Source organism: Pelodiscus sinensis, chromosome 1 (genome assembly GCF_052426305.1).
Source record: "Pelodiscus sinensis isolate ZL-2025 chromosome 1, ASM5242630v1, whole genome shotgun sequence".
Taxonomy (NCBI): domain Eukaryota; kingdom Metazoa; phylum Chordata; order Testudines; family Trionychidae; genus Pelodiscus; species Pelodiscus sinensis.
The window spans coordinates 214,249,717-214,273,284 of record NC_143052.1 but is presented as its reverse complement, the minus strand read 5'-3'; the positions used below and the strand labels follow the sequence as shown (position 1 = coordinate 214,273,284).

General features: G+C 43.7%; 1 protein-coding gene across 1 annotated transcript in view; it reads left to right on the top strand.

Annotated features, from left to right (window-relative positions):
- Window positions 1–23,568, top strand: part of PPEF1 (protein phosphatase with EF-hand domain 1) — a 60,621-nt gene that overhangs the window by 14,170 nt on the left and 22,883 nt on the right. Inside the window, exons 4-6 of the mRNA XM_089774963.1 lie at window positions 3,497–3,621; window positions 8,208–8,322; window positions 15,222–15,268. Of these exons, the coding sequence (XP_089631089.1) occupies window positions 3,497–3,621; window positions 8,208–8,322; window positions 15,222–15,268 (287 nt within the window). The remainder of the gene's footprint in view (window positions 1–3,496; window positions 3,622–8,207; window positions 8,323–15,221; window positions 15,269–23,568) is intronic.

Sequence of the window (23,568 nt, the reverse complement as noted above, 5' to 3'; positions counted from 1 at the left end):
GGAGGGAGATGCAAAAGCTCTTTCAGCAGTATTTTTTTTTAAAAGAGGCGGTGGGGGGGCTTTTGAATGTACCTTTCAATCCACCCCCAGGATCTCTATCAGGAGAAAAGCAAATTAATTTAAACAATTGGCATAGCACATATTCTTGGTAATTTCCATCCTTTAAATAAAAAAAGTAACAGACTGTACTGTATGAGAACAGATTTTTTAAAAACCATACATAGCTTTTGTGTTTTGCCTTGATTTTTTGGTCACATGTAGTGAGGAATTGGTTTATATGGTATATGAAGATCTATTCTGTATTGCATGCCACCCTGAAAGACAGTCCTTCCCACTAGTCAAGAACACAGGATTCTGTACAGCTCTTAATCCACGGCTATATGTTTGTTTTTCAGTCATGCAAATCCCTGCATGCTCTTTCAGCGTAGGGGTCTGATTTGCATAATTATTCTATGTTTGTTTCTTAGTATCAACTTCTCAGTTATGCAAATCTCTCTACTCTAGCCACTATAAAACCCTGCTCTGATGGATTACTTTCCTTAGAATTCCTCATCCACATGGCCTACAAGAAACATGGCTATCTCAATTTCTGAACTGATTGCCTGCCAGTCATCCCATGCAGCCCCCAGCTAATACATAAAATTTGATTTTAAAATGGAATTGCTCTATTGTGGGGGTAGGCGCTGGGGTAAGGCAGCCCTCTTGAAGCAGAAAGAGACATTGCAAAGCCTGAGATTAGGCATGGAGACAGGGTGGGCATAGTGATAAGAAGACAAAGGGGCTGGGGCTATGTTTGTCAGAGCCCTTGATGGAGAGCTTTGAGGACAAGCAGAGCATAGAGGTGAGAGAATCCATTTCAATGTCATCTTCAAGAGACTCCCTACTAACTTGATAGTAACTATATCCTGAGCAATTTTCCACGGGCTTGTCAGTGAGAGCGGGTGTACGCAGTGGTTGGGATGATCAGGCCACTATGGCAAATTGGATTCCATGTAGATGCTTGGGATATTGGCTATTGTAGTCTGGTTAACCTGGATTTGGTTATTACCCTGTAAGAGAGGAAGGCACTCTTGTGTTATTGACTAGTCAGTTATGGATTATTCTGCAAGATGGCAACATGCACTCAGTGCTCAGCTGCTTGTAGGCTCAAGCCCTTAATGTTGCTGCTTGATGCTTTGCTGTAGTGGGAGTGACATAGACCCAGGTTTGAATGGGGGTAAATATTTAAGAAGGAAACTGCTCCTTTTGCTTAGAAAACACTTATTAGGAATACTTCAAAAAAAAATGGTCCTAGAGACTAACCAAAAATATATATCTCTATTTCATGAGCTTTCGTAGGCACAGTTCACTTCTTCAGATGACTTCTTATTAGGAACTTTCTTCAGCTGCGGATCAAGTTGAACTTTGCCTATATGATGGCGTTGAATGCTACTTAAAAATGTGGTAACAATTATGAATATTATAAAACGTGTATGTGAATGCAGTGAAGGATTCAGCTACTGTGAGTTTTATGTTTAACACAAGAACTAGGGGACACCACATGAAATTAATAGGTAGTAGGGATCAGTGTTCCCTCTAAGATTTCCCAGCTCCGAGTGGAATGAGTTTTATCTCAAGGACCAACATTGACATCATGTGCACTTGTTCGGATCTCTCTCTCTCTCTCTCCCAAACCAAGGGATAATTAACAAGGTGCATGACCCTGTGATACAGGAATCAGGAGTGCAGGGGATGGGAGATTTGGGGGTGCAGGATTCAGGGCAGGGGGAACTCAGGATGGGGCACTGAGAGGTCAGGGAAGTGGCAGCTCCCTGCTGTTGGGAGGCTGTAGCTGGGCTGCCCATTCTTTCAGGGGGTGGACCCAGGCCTGCGCTTCCCAGCCCCCCAGGAAACTGCTCACTGCGGGGAAGTGGGGCTGGGCTGCCTGGCTCCCTCAACTGGCCAATTGGCTGGCAGCTCCTGGATATCCCTAATAGGCAGCAGGTTTAAAACAAACAAAAGACTGCAAGAGGGTTAAAAAGAACTAGGTTAATTCATGGAGGACAGGTCGGTCCATCAGTGGCTATTAGCTAGGGTGGGCAGGGATGGTTTGTCAGCTTTGTCAGAGGCTTGAAATGGGTGACGGAAGGAATCACATGAGGATTACCTGTTGTGTCCACTCTCTCTAGGGCATCTGGCATTGGCCACTGTCAGCAGACAGGATACTGGGCTAGATGGACCTTTGGTCTGACCCAGTATGGCCGTTCTTATGTTCTTATGTTGCATCCAGTTTTTTGACAGTGATGGTAAATAATAAATCAAACCTTTTTTATGAATTTCAGATCATGTCTAATCAAGGTTATAAGGAAAAAAAATAAGTTCAACTACAAGCAAACAAAAGTTGTTAAAAACTGAAACCCCTCACAAAGGCAACACTGTAGTTCTATCATAACAACCTCTAGAATGTTTTTTATTAGGATGCTGCTGCTAGCTGGTTGTCTGTTCAAGGAATGCTGTAGACCAGTGACGTGCAAAAGCAACCACTTCAATGTCCTGTCCACTCATGTATAGACTAGTGGGTATAAAAACAACCCTGAACTCAAGCAACTAGAAATGTTTCCACCTCCACACTCTAGGAGGAATAGGCAAGCAAATTGTGTTTCTTCCTCAGCTACACTTCTACTTTTGTTGCAGTTCAGACAATAGTTTTATGACAGCTGGGCATTCTGTCTCAGCTCTAGTGTAAACTGGGATATCAAAACACTATTGTTGGCACACAATTGTAAGAGAATAGGGTTTGTTTGGTTAAGGCCTATGTTATACTAGAGAATTAGATGTGTTTCACTACATTGGTCTTGAAATATTCATACCTCTGAGCTATCCCTTAGCCGCATAGTTAAACCAACCTAAATCTTAATGTAGACTACACTAGGTAATGTAGAATTCTTCCATCGACTTAACTATCACCTTTTAGGGAGGTGGATTACCTGCATCAACAGGAGAACCCCTCTCATCTGTGTCCGTCCGGTCAGTGCTGAAGTGCCACAGTGATTCTACTGTGCTCCTGTAGCTTTCTGAGTGTAGACAAGCCCTAAATCTTCAGTGAATACTTTTCATTGTTGTAAACAGGTGAAGGAGCTGTTGATGATCAACAATAAAGCGAGAACTATGGATCATCCACAATATACTTCATATCTATGTTGGGGGAGGGCAGATTGGATAGCTAAATTTCTCCTAAGTAGAATTACAGATGGTGGCTGAAAAATATTTTGCAGCAGTTTTCAATCTGACTTTAGACACTGTATTTTTTTAATTAATCAGAAATAATTGTTGCAGTTGATCCACAAACTAATTAAATCACTTTATTATAGCAGCAGTGCAGGTACCGGTGATTATTGTGTATTGAGTAGTAGAAGAGAACTTGTGTTGTCTTCCAAGATAACAGACTTTCTACATTATCTCTCCCCTCCCTTTCTAGATTTGTTTTCTCATTTTTTCAGTAGCCCTAGTGGTTCAGATATACAGTTACTGGAATATGAGCAGATGATTGAGGTCCCAGACTCCTACCATGGACCTCGGCTGTCGTTTCCTCTGACTGTTGTTGACACTAATTCACTTCTTCGTGCTTTCAAGGATCAACAGGCAAGTTAGGAGTCGGGACTGGTATTTATTTTAAAGTACGGTTATCATGACAAAACTTACGTAACCTCAAAAGTTGTTTTGAGGAATAAATTATAGAGTTAAAGAAATTAGGTGAACTAGGTGACCTAATATTCTCTGCTGTTTATTTACTGAATATTCATTTTATGCAGGTTGAACCTCCTAAATCCGGGACTCTCTGGTCTGGCAACATCCATGTTCCAGCAGCATCATGGATGTTGCTGGACCGTAGAGCCCTGACGCCTGGGCGTGAAAGCCAGTTCGGAGTCCTGTGTGGGGGAGGGGAAGTCTTGTCCTGGGGAGCCCCAACTGGGCATGGCACAGCAGGGCAGCCAAGGAGCCCCATCCCGGTGCAGCAGAGGGGGGCAGCCGGGGAGCCCCAACCCGGTGCAGCATAGCAGGACAGCCGCAGATCACTGACCCAGAGTGATACAGTGGGGCAGCCATGGAGCCGCATCTGTGGGATGCCCTGGTTGGGCATGACAGCAGCAAGGCAGCCACGGAGCCCTGACCCAGGAGGGCAGCTGCAAAGCCCCGTCCCAGGAAGCCACAGCCAGGTGAGACAGAAGCAGGGCCACAGTGGCTGGAGAGCTCCACCCCCAGAGAGCCCCAGATGGCTGGCAGCAGTGGGCCAGAGCCAAGCCCAAGTCGTTTAGCAACAGGGCTGGAGTGGAGCCATCTGGAGGGAGGAGCAGTGTCCGGGGAGGCCAGTGGCATGGGACCTGTCCTGATCCAGTAAATTCCCTCATTCGGATAGGTCAAGTGCCAAGGGTGCCAGGCTAGGTAGGTCCAACCTGTACTGTAAAGGACTGAGCATTGAAAGCTGAAGTTGGCTTTGTTACTGACTCCCTTGTATTTGCTTTTTGTCAAATTCCTTTGCCTGCTTGCCCATCCATAAAATGGTGCTAATATTTACACTGTAGGGTGTTATGGGGAGTGATTAATCTGCAGCTTTAAACTATAGTTTTGGTGCAAACTATTACTAGTCCAGCCCAGTTTTAAATTTAATGAGCAAATGGGGCTTCCAATATTTATCTGGTATGATGGCTCTAGAAAAAAAGAAGCTGTGGTAAACAAGAAGGGGAAATGAGCAAACAAGGCTTCATCCTTGAGTGCAGGACTTCTTTGTCTCAAGTGGAAGTTAAGGCTCATTTTTTAATCCAAAGCTTTTTATAGATGGGGTAAGCAGCGTTTGTGACTTTGCCTCTTCCCACAACAACTTGCATAGCCGAAAGTCTGAGTAGAATTTCAGCTGGACGGTGCACTGATAAGATTATTTTTAAATTAAAAGGCCTGCAATAATTGGATGATGGGATCATCCTAGACATTATTAACAGTGTATAATAGGTTCAGTCCTGTCTGTGATCGCCCCTTAGTGGCTGAAAGGGGTCTCAATAATTACCTCACCTGTTTGCGGGCAAGGAACAGTCTAATCTGTGGCAAGATTCAGGCCTCCTCTTTACCGCCTTGCTTGAGTGTAGTTTACAGAGGGTTGGGGGGGACCCAGGCCCACCCACTTCTCTGGGTTCTGGCCCAGGGACCCTATATGTAGCAGTTACCTGCCAGGTTTCAAAGTCCATACTTCTGGTCATGTCCCTGGGCCACTTCCCCAGGATGCTGTTTCTTCCAGCCCTTCTCTAGGACCTAGGTGCAGAGTTCCCCCTTGCCCAGGATTCCTCAAAGTCATCGCCACCAGCTAGCCTTTCACCAAAGGATCTAGCTCCACTTAGTTACAAGGTTCCCAGCTCCCACTCGGAGCTGTCCCAGGTGCTGGTGTTCCCAGTCAGCCCAGAGGGCTACCTGAGTTGAGCTCCAGGACAGAACTGCCTGGCCTTTTTTGCTTTGGCCTTCACTAGCAGATCCTTATATAGCAGCCTGCTGTACCCTGATTGGCTGCAGTGCATGCTGCCCCTCTCCCTGCTCTGAGGACTTCTCCACTGCTCCGCCCCTCTACCCTGCTTGGAAGACCTCTCCACTGCTTCTGCTGCTGGCCCGGGTGCTGAAAGGCCTCCAGCGGGGAGGTCGGGCTCTGTCTGCCACATCATACAGTGCAACAAGAATAAGATAGAAGAAATTGCAGTGGGAAAATATATTTGCAGCTGAGAAGAACAAAGAGAATGAATGAATGAATTTTAAAGATTGAGAGTGTCATTCTAATCCTAGGGAAATCTGTGCCAAAATTTTAAAAATTCTGCAGCAACAAATTTTAAACATTGTGCACAATATTTTAAAATTTTGCATATTTAATTTGTCAAAACAATGTTTCTTATGCGAAATGATTCAAAATTGCAAAACATCTGTCATGACTGAGAACAACATTGTGCAAAATTATTTGTGCCTGTCTACATCCAGTTTAGTAGGGAATTCTTGAGCACAAGAAGCTGGTGTATCCATTTTTTACTCATGATGTGAAAGCCATTCACATTGTGAAAAAGGACAAATATCCTTTTGCCCTTTGGTAGCTTCATCTGGACTTGTCTGGGTTCTTTGGGAAGTGCTTTGTTCTAATTGCCCTGACATTTTATCCGCTGCTCAGTAGATGTTTTATTTGCCCTTATCATTTTTTGTTTTTATTTTGTTGTTGATAAATGTGTAAGTAAAATAAAACCTGATCTGTAATCTAACCTCATTGTGCCACATTAGCACAGGAAAAGAGTGAGAAAGCACATAGATCTTCCTAGCTGAGGAGTCTCTTACTGTCATTTATAATGTATTAAAAGGCTCCTTTACATCACCAATGTAAAACTTTTGAACTTAAAACTTTTACAGGTTTTATGCTCCTGGGGGAATTCACTAAGAATGGAAACAGTTAACTAACAATAGGAACGTTAACAATGTTACTAGCAAGCAGGTGGCTACATTTGTCACAGCAAATGAGATCAATTAACTATCAATAGTGAATGAACAGTGTTTTTTCCCCACATCAGAACCATGTTTCATTTCACACATTGAAACAGTTTTGTAGGCATGCATAGAGCACACTCTTATTCTATCCCTGCCCTCCAACATATCTACCTCTTCCCCTAGTTTAGTGTCATCTGCAGACTTGCTGAGGGTGCAATCCAGCCCCTCATCCAGGTCATTAATAAAGATTTTAAACAAAACCAGACCCAGAACTGATCCTGGAGGCACTCTGCTTGATACCGACTTCCAACGAAACATCCAGCTGTTGATCACAACCCATTGAGCTTGGCAATCTATCCAGCTTTCTATCCACCTTACAGTCCATTTATCCAATCCATACTTCCTTAACTTGCTGGCAAGAATTATGTGGAAGAAGGTATCAAAAGCTTTGCTAAAGTCAAGATATATCACGTCCACCGACTTCCCCATGTCCACAGAGCCAGTTACCTTGACATCGAAGGCAATCAGGTTGGTCAGGCATAACTTGCCCTTGGTGAATCCATGTTGACTATTCCTGATCACTTTCCTCTCTTCCAAGTGCTTCAAAATGGATTCCTTGAGGATCCTCCCCATGATATTTCCAGGGACTGAGGTGAGGCTAACTGGCCTGTAGTTACATGGATTGGATATGTTCAAACTGATATTCAGTATCTGTTAATCCCATTGTATAGGCATGAAACAGAAGCACATAAGTGAAGTGACTTCCCTGAAAGCAATTTACTGGAAAATATAGACTTAGAATTTGGGAGTTCTAAAACCCTTAAATCAGGGATGGAAAACCGTTTAGCAAAAACAACCCCTCCCCCCCATGGATATGGTCCCTCAACTGATGAGCAAAAAAAAGAGAGAGCGAGAACTCGGGGCATCAGGTTTCTCCTTACACTCCAGCCCCATGGGGGAGGGAGGTGTTAAGGTTCAGGGCTTCCCCCAGGGCAAGATTAACTCTTCTGGAGGCTCAGGGTTAGTCAATTTTTTTTGTGCTCATCCTAGATTCTGGGGGTGGATTCAAAAATTAGGGTTTCAGTGTGTGGGAGGGGGCAGCTGGGAAGTGGGGTCTGGGCAGGAGCGGGAGTGGAGAAACAGGATGGCGGTGAGGTGCAGGGTATGGACAGGAGCGGGGGTTTGAGAAAGGGCAGGAGATTGGGGTGCAGGTGGCTGCCCCCCTGCTGGGATTCCTAGCCAATGGGAGCCACAACATGGAGCCTGCTTGTGTCATTGTGGGGTGTGAGCCATATCAAGGGAAGCTGTCAGCCAGATACAGCCTGTGGGACATAGGTTTCCCATCCCTGCCTTAAATCTTAGTCTTCCAAAAACTGGGACTAGACAGCAGGGAATGGAGCACTTAGTAAATTGCCCTGTTCTGTCCGTTCTCTCTGAAGCACATGGCACCAGCCACTGTCAGAATACAGGACACTGGGCTATATTAACCAGTTTGGCCATTCTGATAGTCTTATGAGTTCCTGAGTCTTCATCCTTGACCATGCTATCTGTGATTGTATTTAGAAAATATGTGTGTACTCTATAACCAATGTTTAAATGGCAAGTACCTATGGCAAAATTGTTGGTAGTGGGTGGATCTCTATGTTGACTGACCTTCTATGAAGTAGCATGACTTGTGTATATTTCTAATATGCCTCCTATGTTTCATCCCATTCCTTTCACAGCAGCTTCATGCCCGCTATGTACTACAGCTGCTACATGAAACCAAGAAAGTACTTAAACAGTTGCCTAACATCATTCACCTGTCGACCTCCTATTCCAAGGAGATAACAATCTGTGGTAAGATGAAGGTGCATCTAGCTGGTTTTGGTCACAGGATGAGATAGATACAGTACCTGCTCACTTAAAGTTGTCCCAGTTAACATTGCTTCATTGTTACGTTGCTTATCTGTTAGAGCGTATGCTCATTTCAAGTTGTGCAGTGCTCCTTTATAACGTTGTTTGGCTACCTGCTTTGTTTACTACTTGCATGATTTTCTGGAAAAGCAGCCTTTCCTTGTAGGGGTTTGGAAACAGGGTGGGATGGCAGCTGCCCATCAGCTCCCCTAAATCGCTATAAGGACAGATGCAGTTCAGCTGTCCCTCCCCCCACTACCTTGCTGCTTCTGCCCATCTGACTTAGAGCTGCTCCTGGGAGCCTCCTGATTGCTGTGCAGGGAGAAGGGAGGCAGGAGGGAGAAAGGGGTGCTTATGTCAAGATGTCTCCCCTTTCCCTCATCAGGTCCCTCATTCTGCACCCCAGCTTCACAAAGCAGGACATCACAGCTACAGAGTCCTGTGTCTAGACTTCCTGGTCTTCTTACAAGGGCAGTGTACTTGAAGTCAGAAGTGCTGGAGCAAGTTTGAAAAATGAGTTTCATTGAACCATACTGTAAACCCTGTATATAAGGGAAACCACTTCAAACCTGGGGGTGCTGTGGGAACCCTTAGCACCTCTACTTCTAGCACCTCTGGTTGAAGTGGGGCCAGTGTACGTAAATGGGCAGTATGTGTCTTAGTCTGCCTCTCTCTCTCAAACATATGTGCATTTCTGTCTGTCTCTTTCATACCGTGTGTGTATGTCTCTCTCTCTCTCTCTCTCTCTCTCTCTCTCTCTCTCTCACACACACACACACACACACACACACACACTCTTTGGCACTGTGCAGCCATGTGTGCACTGTCCAAAGGAGAGAATGGTACACTCCAATGGAATAGTATGGATTCATCATCATGTTCAGGGAAGTATTTGCAGCCATTGCCATGTGTCTATTGAGTTTTCTCCATGCTGCCTCTAGAGTTTGAGGTCACATTAACATGTTAACCCTTCAGGGCCCAACCAACTGTTAGTTCATCATTTAGTAGCAAGACATTTCCTGGAAAATATTTCACCCTCTGACTCCACCACTTCAACCAAGTTTCACAATCATCAATGCTGTGAGCAGTATTTAATTGTTTAAAATTGTTTGAAACTTATGCTGTCTATGTATAAACTGTCTTTTGTCTGCCCCCAAAAATTTCCATTAAACCTAACTCCCCCAGTTTATATAATAGTAATAGAAATGTAGCCGTGTTAGTCTGGTGTAGCTGAAGTAAAATGCAGGACTATGTAGCACTTTAAAGATTAACAAGATGGTTTATTAGTTTAAAGTGCTACATAGTCCTGAATTTTACTCCAGTTTATATAAATTCCTATGGGGAAATTGGATTCACTTGACATCATTTTGCATAAAGTAACATTTTTCAGGAACATAACTACAATATTAAGCAAGGAGTTAGGTATTCCTGAGTGCATCCATAACTGTAATTTTGTAGATGGTTTTAGAAAAATGCGAATCTCCCCAAACGATTAGAATTCTTGTGGTTGAGTCACCACTGGTATATTTTAAGAAAGCCAAAACTCTCCTTTCTTTTTTTCCCCTGTCAGATGTTGCTTTGTGAGTCAGTGTTAAAACAAGGAACCTGCAGTTTAATGGGGTTTTTTTAAAGCTGCATATTCATCTGTAAAATGCCACCTCATGTGGTAAACATTTACTTTCTGCATCACCGATTGACTTTCATGTCCTTGAAAAAGAGAGATTTCCATCATATCTTACTAAACAATAATTTCAGTGAGAGTTTCCCTGAGTTAAGGGGTGATGCTTGAATTGTAATCCTAGATCTACACTTACTCAAATAGCTGAATAAACTAACCCCCTATATTCAGTAAATTATAAAGAACTTTACAGACTCTCCTAGTTGATGTAAAATTTCCTAATAGGGCTGAAGGGTAGAAATGTTATGAAACTCTGTGTGGCAGGGGCCTCAGGGTGCAACCTGGATTGTGGGACTTGTGAGCCCTCCAAAATCCGTCAGTATGGGTTATTTCTCATGCGATCATGCTTATGTCAAGGTACAAACCTCTGAGAGGCACTGCACCTACCCAGGTAGGGACGCACTCCAATGCATTACACAAATGATCTCTCGGCTACTACTCAACCAACAATAGAGAGGCTTCAGCCAATTTCCTCCAGTCCAGCACGTCAGAAATGTACCATCTTGCCTGACCAGTGTAAGGTCATTATTTAGTTCACCTCCTCTTGATAGGAAAGTGGACGAGATGCAGCCTTTGTGATCTGAGCAGATTTCCCAAGCATTTTAGACAAACTCACTGATAGGGACATAATGTTAAAAAAAGTATTAACTATAGAAATATAGATGTTAAGAGATTATAAGTGGTCAGCATATAGGTCAGAGATAGTTACCTTAAGAAAATAAAAATAGATAGGGGTGACCAACCATCCTACTTTTACCAGGGGCAAAATGTCCCGTATTTGCACGCTCCCTGATGGTCCTTGAGTTTCCCAGTCAGTGCAGCCGCAGCAGCCTCCTATTTGTGGCTGTCAGTAAAGCGGGCACCAGCATGGGGTGTCTGGAGTCAGGCAGTGACCAAGGTAGAAACATAGAAAGAAACCTGGTAGGAGTGTTTTCCCTTCCTGTGTACCCTAAATAAGGGGGCAAGTCTGCCAGACTTTCCAGAACATTAGGCTGAAGCCTGACCATCGGCGCCTCCCCCCAAGCGGAAACCCCTTTCTCACCCCCACCATTGGCTGCAGCCCCATTCCCATACAGCCTTCAGCACAGGGCTGAAGCCCTTTTGCTGCCATGGGGCTCATCCCCATTCCCAGGTGGCCTTCACTGTGGGACTGAAACCCTGAGTGCCAGCAGCTCCCCCTCTGGGTTAAAGCCACCCTTGGTGTCCTGTATTGGGCATAGAGAAATATAGTCACCCTAAAAATAGAAATCCTAAACTTTTATTCTAAGCAAGAATAGAATCAAACATCTTTTCTTCCCTGACAGATGGTACCAAGTAGGGATGTTAAACTGTGAGTAATTGACTATAATCAAATAGCCAATGCATTTTTCATCGACTATTCAATTAGTTGATAGGGCACCTCCGCCTTTGAAGTGTAGCAACAGCTACACTAGGGTTGTTGCTATACTTCAAAGGTGAAAGCCCTGCATGGAGCATGGGGTCAGCTGGGGACTCCCCCGCTGACCCCGGGCTCCATGCAGCGCTGCCACTTTGAAATGTTGCGGGAAGCCCAACATCAAGCTCCACACAGTATTTCAAAGCGACAGCACCACACAGAGCCTGGGCAGCGCTGCCACTTTGAATGCAGCATGCAGCCTGGGGACATCCCAGCTGGCCCTGGTGCTGCACGCTGCATTTCAAAGCGGCACCATGTGGAGCCCTGGGCTCCACACTGCGCTGCCTCTTTCAAGTATCCTCTCCTCTTTCTCTCCCCACCTTGCTGCCTCTTTCTGAGGAGTAACGGTAGTTCGAATTAGGATCTTTAATTCAAACTACCTACTCCGTGCTGCGTGTAGCCACGGGCACGGAGTTTGGACTAAGGGGGATTTAAAAATGGTGGCGCTTGGGAACATGCAAATGAAGCCCGGAATATTTAAATCCCGGGCTTCATTTGCAACTTCACCTGCCCTATTTACCCTACCTAGCTCGAACTAACGAGCTAGTGTAGACATACCCTGGGAGAGGGGATTCTTTCTTGCTGGGTGTTGATGAGCCATTAAGGCTGTCAGGCTATGGAAGGCTACTCCATTGTTGTAACTGAAAGGTTGTAATGGATTATCCCAGCCTCACAACATATTTCAATAACACACACACAGCAACACTTCATACCTCCATAAACAATAATAGCACATACAATCCAATAGGATATTACAATGTTCAACAGATCCAGACTTTTTAAATGATACCTCAGTAAGCTTATTTTGTACAAAACATCAGAATTGTATCACCATGGTGAATATGGAGATTCCAGGGTGCCACCTTGAGGTACAGAGTGTCGCATGCTGCCCCAGTATTTCCCAGTTATGGAGTATATGATAGAAACATTGTATAGCCACATGTATAGTCACTGAAATACCCCATGTTCTAGTCCAAGCTCAGCCATTTTGTACATTCAGTCATGCCTTACTCCAGTGGTCACCAACTAGGCCATCAGGATCTACCAGTAGATCTTAGAGCCTCTGACAGGAGATCCTACTGATTTGGCCAAGAGGCTATCAAGTGCCAGTACTTCAGCTGCTCCTCCATCTACTGCTGCACAGCTCCTGCCCTTTGCCCTGGAGCTGCCCCTCGTTCTGGGAGCCTCCTGCTTTCTGGGCAGGGGGGAGAGAAAGGGTGCTGATGTCAGAGTGCCCCTCTCCCACTCTCTATCCTATCTCCAGAGAACAGAGAGGGGGCACAATAGGACTTGGGATGGAGGGAGTTTGCTGGCTGCTTTAGGGAGTGGTGCAGGGCCAAGGCAGGGGTGAGCCTGCCTTAGCCCCTCTGCACCACCACCCAGGAGCCCAGCTGGGGCCCACATCCAAACTCTTACCCCAGTCATGAACCCCCTCCTGCACTGTAAGCCTTTGTCCTAGCCTGAGCACTCCTGCATCCAAACGCCCTTCCAGAGCCTGCACCTAGAACCCCCTCCTATGTCCCTACTGCCTGCCCCAAGCTCAGCTCAGGTCCTCTCTCATACTCCAGATCCCTTAATCCAAGACCACAGCCTGCACCCCAACCCTCTGCCCCAGCCTGATGAAAGTGAGTGAGATTGGGCAAGAGAGGGAGGATGGAGTGAGCAGGGGCGGGGCCTCGGAGAAGGGGTGGGAAGGAGGCGGGGCAAGGGTATTTATATTTAAGGTAGATCTTGGATTTCACTTAAATTCAAAAAGTGATCTTGTTCTCAAAAAGGTGGGAGACCACTGCCTTATTCTGTGACTGCTGCCACTGATTGGAATGGCAGAATGAGGCCTCAATTGACAACATGCCTGCCTCTGGAATAAATTATATTATAGGTAACAACATGGGAAATAGCCTTTTAAACCTTCTGCCTCTTAAAGTATTAATTTCATTATAGGGATTAATCTTCCTTTACTTGAGAAGTTAATCAGTTCTCACAAATGACACAAGGGAGAGGTTTCAGAATGATAAGTGCCTACTATTCAGCCATTTTGAGTAGGCTATCATAGATTCTAGGTAAAAGGACAATACAGTTTGGATAGGGAGTTTTAGCTGCAAAAGAGTATAATAACAGCTACAATAACTGTTCCAAAGAATGCATTATAAACAATAAGTTGTTATTAAGTGTACATTTGCAGGTACAGGTAAATACCAATATTTTCATAAGAGTTTGTTGAGCATGTGATGCAGTTACAAACAAGGGATTTTACGTGCACAGCTATGCATCTATCAGATCTTTTAGTGAAACTATTGTTCACTACACTTAAAAAATCCACAAAAATCTGAACCAAATAAACGTGTGTTCACATTTGCTGACTGATCAGTGCTCTCTTGCTAATCAATATACATGTATACTCCTATTTGTAGCCTCATTTGCACTATTTAAGCAGCATCTAAAAGATTTCTCTTCCTGTCATTCAGATAAATAATGGCCTTTGAAACAAAAAAGATGTTTTGTAGCAGATGAAAGTCTAGTTTTTACTGATGTTGAGGCCAAAATATTAACTTAAAAATAAGTTTTCCATCTCCAGATCCCCTTTGAACTCCACACTGATGCTGAGAATTACATATTAATCTGAAATATTTTCCTAGTTGAACCACATAGCTCACTGAAGTTACGGGAGTGTTTAACTTGAGTGAAATAGGCCTTAATTCAGGCCCTATAACATAACAGAGTTGCATGTATGCCCTATGAACTGAGGAAAAATGTTCCCATCCACCCTATTTTTATGACTGACGGGGAAAGCATGCAATCACTGAGTACATTTATATAAATATGGAAGACTTTTTATGTTTATTTGGCTGATTTTGGCTCCCCTTCTCAGTCAGGTGAAATTCACTCTTAGGAAGAGAGAGCCTATGTTCCAGTTAAATTCTACTTTAGCCTACTTTGAAAACTTAAATTGGGTCAGGATTCTATTATGTAGAGGTGAGTTCTTCCTATTGAATAGTAATCTATTTCAGAAGAAACCCCTCTGACTGACAGAGGTAGAACTGGGATTATTGGTTCATATAGTTCTTGGAAAGATTTATATTAGTCTTAGCCCATCCCCTCCCATAACAGCCAAACTCTGGCCCTGAGCTGGACAAATAGAATAGATGATATATAATATATGTTAGAGAACAATATATGTCAGGTGATATTTTTAAAAATAAATAATATTTTAAAATTCCATTAATTTACAACTGCACACACATTAATTTAGTTACCCAGTTAAGCATGGACATCTGCTTAAGTGTCAGTGTGCTTATTGGCTGTGCTCATAGGTATACTAATCACTTAATTGCTAGGTTCTTATCTTTTTCTCAGAAGTATTTCTATAGCACCTATCACCAGTAAGGAAGCACTGGAGATATGAACTATTCATATGCTTGTCCATAGTGTACCCAGGTCTTGAAATACCTCTTTTCAAGGATGCAGCTGATCCTCTGCTCTCAGACTCTCCCACATAAAAACAATTAAAGCTTTACGCAAGGCTATTGTAAGCTCACCTAATTGTAATAGCCAGATCTGTGTGTGCAGCTCAGGTTTTGAAAATGTAGTCTGCATAATCTAGCCATGTCTACAAGAGAAAATATGCTAACATCATGTTATCACCTACTATCGTTTTTAATTCCAGCTTTTTTTTTCATTTACTCTGTAACAGACTTTGTCACTAAACTTTGAATATCCTCTTCCCTCTAGGTGATTTGCATGGAAAACTAGATGATCTTTTGCTGATCTTCTACAAGGTAATTACATGCTTCATTCCTGAGCATTTTCACCCTTTAGAACTAGCACTAGTAAAGCACCTGTATACCTCATAGGTATTGTTAAGTATTACATATGTGCTATTCAGTCACAGAACAGTAGGGTGTGCTAGCTAGTTCTATGGCTATTGCTGTGTTTCCATCTCAGAAACCAAATGTCCATTTTCAAGGGAGAAATCTGGGTGTCTGACTCTCTGACCGTTTGACTGAATGCCAAGCAGAGGGCTCAATCTAGTGAAATAATCCAAAGTTAGAGATGGCCGCTTGTATCATCTACAAAGTTCTGGTCAGGCCCATCCCTGGGGTGGGAGGGAGGGCCCCCACTGCCTGAGGCCCTGCCTCCACTCCATCCTTTCCCCAAGGGGTTTACGAGGTGTGACGGGGGTCTAGCACGTGGCAACAGCAGGGCTCAGGCTTCCCTGCAATTATTGGGGCGGTGGGAGCCCGGGAAGGGGACTGGCGCAGCAGTGGCCTCTGCTAGTCAGGCCTGCCCCCTCCCCACCTCTGCAGTCACCGTGGTGGCGGGAAGCACAGCACCTTGGCCCCAGCCCATGGTGCTCCGCTTCCCTGAGCCCTGCTTCCCTTGGAGGAGCAGAGCAGGCCAGGCTGGTGTTCACTACTTCCTGCCACCGTGGTGAAACCCGCCTGGGAGATTGTGGCGAAGCAGCTCAGGCTCCACTTCCTGGGCTTCTGCCACTGAGATGGGTGTGGGGGAGGTGAGCCCTGCTGATGCCCTGCACCAGCCCTCTCCCCCAGCTTAATCCCCCAGGCCACCCTGGGCCCTGCATGCTCCCAAAAATATGGAGTACTGTCTCATCCATAAGTCAGTTGGGGCAGCCACCTCCTCAGCCCAGGGCCCAGGACAGCTGCCCCAAACTGTTCCGGTGCTACTGTAATGCTTTGTAAAGGATCAGTTCTTCAAAGAGAATGAGCCAAATTCATCCCTGGTGCAACCCTGCATCATGGCTGATTTAGCCATTATGAACAATGCAGCAGTTTTCTCAACTTCCCCAACCCATTTACACTTCCAATCAGTGTCTACAAAAGTGCTTTCTTTTTCACTTACTGGAAGAGAAGTGCTGAGCACTTCTATCTGCTTAAAAGCTTTCTCATTTTTGAAAGCAGTCATGCAGTTTTGCACAAAGTGAAAATATCTTGGGCATCCCACATTCCTCCATTTAGCCTTCAGCAGCTGTTCATGTGCTTCATGTTAAATAAAACATAATTATGCTTTGCTAATGTGGAAAAAAATAAAACTCCAGGCTGTCTTCTCTGCAGTTTTATATTTAGCTGAGGGCACAAGCATTTCCCTACAATAAGTTCCAAATTTCTTTTCTTTTAAGCATGATTCACCACCTTTCAATTTAACACATACTCCCTCTCATTTCTCTTTTGTGATTGATTATTTTGCATTCATCTGCATTGAACCAAGGCTGGCTGGCATGAGTTAAGCCAGGTGCTTCAGTGATGTAATGCCTCTTTAAGTGGCTCAGTTATACTTTCCTCTCATCTGTCAACTGCAAATGTGAATATTTTGTCCAAGCAGAACCTAATTAAAAACACTTTAGTTCAATACTGACTTATGCAGGGGTCAGCTTCCCATGTTATTAAGTTACCAATTTTGGCTACTTCTTTGCTTCCCTGCTTTTTAGCTGGTAGTTCAATGAGACAATTTTTTCCATTTCAAATTGCATATTAGTACAGCAAGAGAGAGAGAGACTGGATTCAGTGTATTTTTAGAACTCGGAGCACATGGCATAGTAAAACACTATGTTTCCAGAGTGATTACTTGAATGTTCATAGCTGCAAACAGTCCTAGGTGGGATGTACCCTTTGAAAATATGACATTGGAGAGCAGGGTTTGGAATAATGAAAACAGAGCTCTGTGTGAAGGATGAAATTCTGACTCTGCTGGAATCAATGGCCAACACCTTCTGTGTTAGGATGTTATTGACAAGAGTCTTTCATCAACCTACATAGAAAGGCAAAGATTTTGTCATGACTTCTGAGTGGTCAGGCAGTGCAGGATTGAGGAACTTACTTATTTGGAGAGTGATTAATTGATCCAGATGCAGACAGTTCAATCCTCAGCACAGATTTAAGTAGCCCTTAAACTTACGGATTTCCCAGTAACACCCTCCTGACATGTCCATGATCTGCCACCAAGTGCCAGGGGATCCTGCATGAGGCGGTGGAATTATGTACAATAGTCTATGCCAGTGATGGGCAACCAATACTAATGAGTGGGCTGCATGAACGGCCCTCTTTCATCTCAGTGGGCTACATGACATGGCCTGTGGCCCACTGGGGTTCTGCCTCCAGTCTTCACACCCCCTCTCCTCTGGGTCCCCATCCCCTTCTCATGAACTGGGGCACTAGAGCCCTTCACTTACTACTTCTCCCCTCCTTGCCAGCACTTTGGGAGTGCCATGAATCCATTGATTCTTGCTGGGTCCCCACTCCTCTCCCTCCCTCCCAGTGCTTGAATGCTCTTAATCCACTGATTCACAATGTTCTGAAAGTGCTGGGAGGAAGGGGGAGTAGGAAGTCTGGGTCCCCAGTATGCAGGAGGCACTTGCGAGAGGGGGGCAGACAAGGGGGCCATGGGCCGCAGGTGGAACCCCAGTGGGCTGCAGGTGGCCTACCACTGGTCTATGCTGACTCTGCATGTCCCAGGATGCATGGCATGTCAGGGGTGTTCTTGAATGAGGGAGGTGACTTATAGGCCATGGCTGTGTTATGGCCACTTTTCTTGAGCATACTCAGTGCAAAAGAGCCTTGGGTCATGAATGAATTTTCTTTTCTCCCCTCCACCTCCACCTAACCCCACAAGTTCCAGATCGTCATCTTGCATAAGGCATAGTTTAAATCAGGGAAAGGGGAACTACAATTTACCTCAGCTGGGTATTTGGTCAGCACTACTCCGGGGATCCATTTGCAACTCTATCAGCACCACATTCTTGCACTTAAAAGGGACTTCTTCCTTTAAGATAACAAATGCTGGTAGCTCCCCATCAGATGGAACAAAATGATGGGATTGTCTAAACCAGTGTTTCTCTAACTCTGCTCCACGGAGCCCCAGGGCTCCATGAGACATCTCCAGGGGCTCTGGGAGGTTGACAAACTAGAAACATCGATAGGTACAACACATACAATCAGTGGACTGCTGGGGTCAGCATACATTTTTACTCACGTAAAGGGCTCTGGAGCCCAAAAAGTTTGAGAACCGCTGGTCTAAACACCCAGCTGAAGAACTCAACCCTCTACTGAGCGTGGTAAATTGGAGATGACGGCTAACTCCCTTTCCGCAAGGCTTAGTTACAAGATGTGGCTTTCAATAAAGCTTTTGAAAAAATGTAGAAAACAATGAATGGTCCTGCATGACACTATCTACATTTTTTGTTAGTATCTAAGGTGCTGCAAGACTATTTATTTTTTAAATTTTTTCAATTACATACTACCCGGCTACCCCTCTGAGACTTTTAAATATAGTTTTTGGTTTGCTATCCTTAGGATTTTTACTATACTGCATTCACACATCTCTGAACCACTAATGAATAAAAAAGGTTAGGTGCTACATAGGTTTAAATAACAAAGTTGATCAGTTGAAGTGTTTTACATAATATTATGCCTGATACTTTTGCCTTTCATTTTTTAAAAAGACTTCCTCCCTTTTTCTTAATTGGCATGTCCATTTTGTAGATGCTTCATTCAGGGCATGAGTCTTTGTTAAATTAATGTTTCCAAAGCTTTGGAATTTTAAATTGTTTATTACTAAATTAGACTCCATTAAATTGATGCTCTGTTGAACTGATGTGCTGAAGTACTCTGAAGTTGAATAGAAGACAGAAAACAAAGGGAAGTTAATTAAGCACTAACACAAGAGGATAAAATAATGATGCCCAGCAGCAAACAGCCTCATAGTACTATTCTGCAAATCATTAGAGAGCTATTTTTTGTTCTCATCTCTGAAGAGTCTGAAGCTTCTATAGATTTTAATGTTGTTTTGCTCTGGAACTATGACTGTCAGTGAACATTGGATAAATGGAAAGCACATTAAAACTTGGCAAGAGAACACCAAAGAGCTAAAATACCACTTTGGTATAGCCGTGTTTTAAGTTCAAAATCTAAAGTAGTTTTTAAAAAGTAGGTGTGTGACAAGCTTTTCCCAGAGCGAATTGGTGGAGCTCAGAGAACAAACACCAGTTGATGTTACTTCAACAATCTAACTTTCCACATATTGCTACCCATTCGTTGCCTTTTATTCCCAGCCTGTGCTCTTCATAGAACTAAAATACCAGAATCAGAAATCAAATACTGCTCTCAATGTGAACACCAATGGAAAAACGCCCTGTTACTTCATTATATTTTGGATCAGGCCGTAGGCCAGCAACTCAGTAGTTTACCCAGATCTTTGAATACAGTGATGTGGCAAATCATGTATCCCATGTTACTCCCCAGAATAAAGTCACTGGGAAGCTTCACTTTGTCAAGGAATCTCATAGCTGCTCAAGAAATGCTGAGTAACTTGTGCTGTGGTGTTGTGTTATAGCCTAGGGCTGTAAAGCTTTGGATGACTTCACAGTATTGAAGCTGTCCTGTGATCATGTGTATGGTAATAATCTGCCATTAATGTATGTGTATGTACAGTGGGTTTTTATTTAGCAGGGTGATGATCTCTATTGCATGACAGAAGTGGAATAAGCAGTTCTAACATTCATATCACTTAGAAGTGATGGAGATAGAAATATTGCTGTCATGCTTCCTGTAAACTGATCGTTTCCATTGGTACATTGACAACCAAACTAGGTGAAACATAGTACAATAGATTGACTTAAGATATAGCTCTAAATTGTCATTCATGATAATGAAATGCCTTAGCTTCTGAACTTCTAAGTGTGGATTATTTCTATACCTACAAAGCTCAGATCCCTTGTCCCCTGAATCTTAGAACTTTTCAGATCATAGCTTTCTTCTGGAGTGCACTATCCTGGGCCTGTCCAGCTTTTTTCAGTCTTAACAGTAGAGTGTCTCATGGGCACTTCACCTCTCATTCATAATGAACAGACCTCGTGCTCTCCATCTGCAACTATATCACTTCCCTACAGTAGTGGCATTTATGGAAAATAATATAACATTAGGAGAGTGTGACGGGTTCAATCATAGGAGTCCCCTTGGGGCTTTCACCCGGTGTGCTGATCACGCCACTTAGCCTGCCAGACTGCCCTCTGGGGCACCCGACCACCCTATCCTGCTGGGCTAGAAGCTCTGATCTCCCCCAGCCAAGGCACAGAATTGGGGTTACTGTCCTGCAGCAAAGTAACATAGATGCTAAACCAGCCCAGCTCTGGGGAGGGCTTCAGTTATAAGTCCATTGACAACACCCAGGAGCACAGCCCCAAAGAGGACCAAACCCCCAAATAAATCCATCCTACTCTATATAAAAGTTTTACACAGAAAGTTCTCATACAGTCAGTCCTCTTTATCAATGAAAGAGAGATTTGCATAGTGGCTGCTCCCCACCCCACAGGTAACAATTATTTACACAGAATGCTATAATAAACACAAGTGTTTTTATTTAGCATAAAAAGTAGGATTTAAATAATTACAGGTAAAAACAGGCCGATCAAAAGTTACTGAGCCAAAATAAACAAAACACACCATCTAACCCTAATTCATGAATAAACTTGTTAGATGCAAATTCTTATCCTAACAGTGCTAATAATTTATTTCACAAACTAGGCAACCTCCTAACTTGGGCCAGTCTTTCCCCTTGTTCAGTCTAAGATGTTTCCAGTAGGTATCTTGGGTGATAAGTAGGGGTTTCCTGGCTCCTGGCAACTACCACTGTTGCTTGGTTTCCCACCTTTATATCCCTTTTGCCCAAGATGGGAATTATTTGTGTTCAGTTCAAACTTTTGTCACCATGAGCTGAAAAGTACCAGATTCAAGATGGGTTCCAACATCAGGTACCTGGACATACCAACCGCAATTTGGGCTTACAGGAAAAACAAAACCATTCACAGATTGTTACCTTGAGCACCAGGCCATTAAGTTTCCAGAGTATCAATAATGGCCCTCATTAGCACATTTATAATTATAAACAGATCCACACTTAATATTTCTGACTTCACATACAAGAATGATACATCTACAGAAATAGAACATACATATTCTACTGATTGTAACTTTGAAAATGGTGTTACATGATGCATTTTGCCTAAAGTGTCTTCAAGTTATACATATTCTTATTCATAAGCCAATTTTCATAGGGCCCTACCAAATTCATGGTCCATTTTTGTCATAGGATTTTAAAATGGTAAATTTCATGATTTCAGGTATTTAAATCTGAAATTTCATGATGTTATAATTGTAGGGATCTGACCCAAAAAGGAATTGGAGGAGGGATTGCAAGATTATTGTATGGGAGTTACTGCTGCACAGCTGCTGGCCAGGAATCCTGCTCTGAAGACAGAGCTACCACCAGTAGCAGCAGAGGAGAAAGGATGGCATGGTGGATATGGTATACGTAGACTGTAGTAAGGCAAAGGTCATGCAAGACCATATAAAAAAATGAGGAGTAACATTAGTTTGAACCAAGGGGTTTGATTCGAACTAACGCATCCCGGAGCGCACTTCCTGATTCAAATCAGCTGGTGAGCGGAATAGCGCGCGGGCGAGATTATGCTATTGAAGCGTGGGATATTTAAATCCCCACTTCATTAGCAATTTTGGTCAGCTACATTTGCATCCCTAGTTCGAACTAGGGAGCAAGTATAGATGTACCCTGAATCTTCTGTTCTCAGAGAGTAGTTATTAACGGTTCATGATCCTGCTGGAAGGGCATAACAAGTGGGGCTCCGCAGGGGTTTGTTTTGGGACCAGTTCTGTTCAATATCTTCATCAACTATTTAAATATTGGCATAGAGAGTAAGCTTACTAAGTTTGCAGATGATACCAAGCTGGGAGGGGTTGCAAGTGCTTTGGAGGACACGGTCATAATTCAAAACGATCTGGACAAACTGGAGAAATGGTCTGAGGTAAATAGGATGAAGTTTAATAAGGACAAATGCAAAGTACTCCACTTAGGAAGACATGATAGCGGTCTTCAGGTATCTAAAAAGGTGTCACAAGGAGGAGGGAGACAAATTGTTCTCCTTGGCCTCTGAGGATAGGACAAGAAGCAATGGGCGTAAACTGTAGCAAGGGAGATTTAGGTTGGACATTAGGAAAAACTTCCTAACTGTCAGGGTGGTTAAACACTGGAATAAGTTGCCTAGGGAGGTTGTGGAATCTCCATCTCTGGAGATATTTAAGAGCTGGTTAGATAGACATCTGACAGGGATGGTCTAGATGGTACTGGGTCCTATCGTGTGGGAAGGGGACTGGACTCGATCTCTCGAGGTCCCTTCCAGTTCTAGCGTTCTATGATTCTATGGTATGGTATTGCCACCCTTAATTCTTCACTGCTGCCTGCAGAGTTGGGCCTTTAGCAGCTACTACTCTCTCTTCACCCACATCTGAAAGCTGCAATAAAGAAATAAGGGTGACAGGTATGGTATTTCCACCCTTACTTGTGCACTGCTGCTGGTGAGGTGCTTGCTGCCTTCAGAGCTGGGCTCCTGGTCAACAGAAAAACCACCACTTTCCAGTTGCCCAGCCCTGAATGCATCACAGAAGTATAAGTGGCAATATGTGACCTTCCTAAAATAACCTTGTGATTCCCCTGCAACTCCCTTTTGGGTCTGGTCCCTCAGTTGGAGAAATGCTGGTCTCTCCCTGTGAAATCTGTATAGTATAGGGTAAAAGCACACAAAAAGCCAGATTTCACAGATGGACACCAGATTTCATGGTCCGTGATGTGTTTTGCATGTCTGTAAATTTGCTAGGACTCTAGTTGTCAATTGGGTGTGTGTGTGTGTGTGTGTGTAGCAGAGAGTAATAATCCAATTGTGCCTTTTTAATATGATTTAGAAGGTGGAAACAACAATTAGAGTTAGTTCTATGTGAGCATCCAAATTTCCATGAATCATAAGCAAGTGCTATGCAGACCTCCTGTAGTCCAAAGATCTCCTAAAGAGGAGAGAAAATGTGACTGTACTGTCTCTCTCAGTCCATGTATTATATAGATGATCTAGCAATATAAACTGTGTTGCTTGCAATTCCACTTTGCCATGTTATAAAAACAAACATAACAGGGCATACAAGCTAAAATCCTGTAGCCTTACTTCTTAGACATTCATCTCAAGCCAGGCCTGTGAAGTAGGTTGCCTCACTGACTT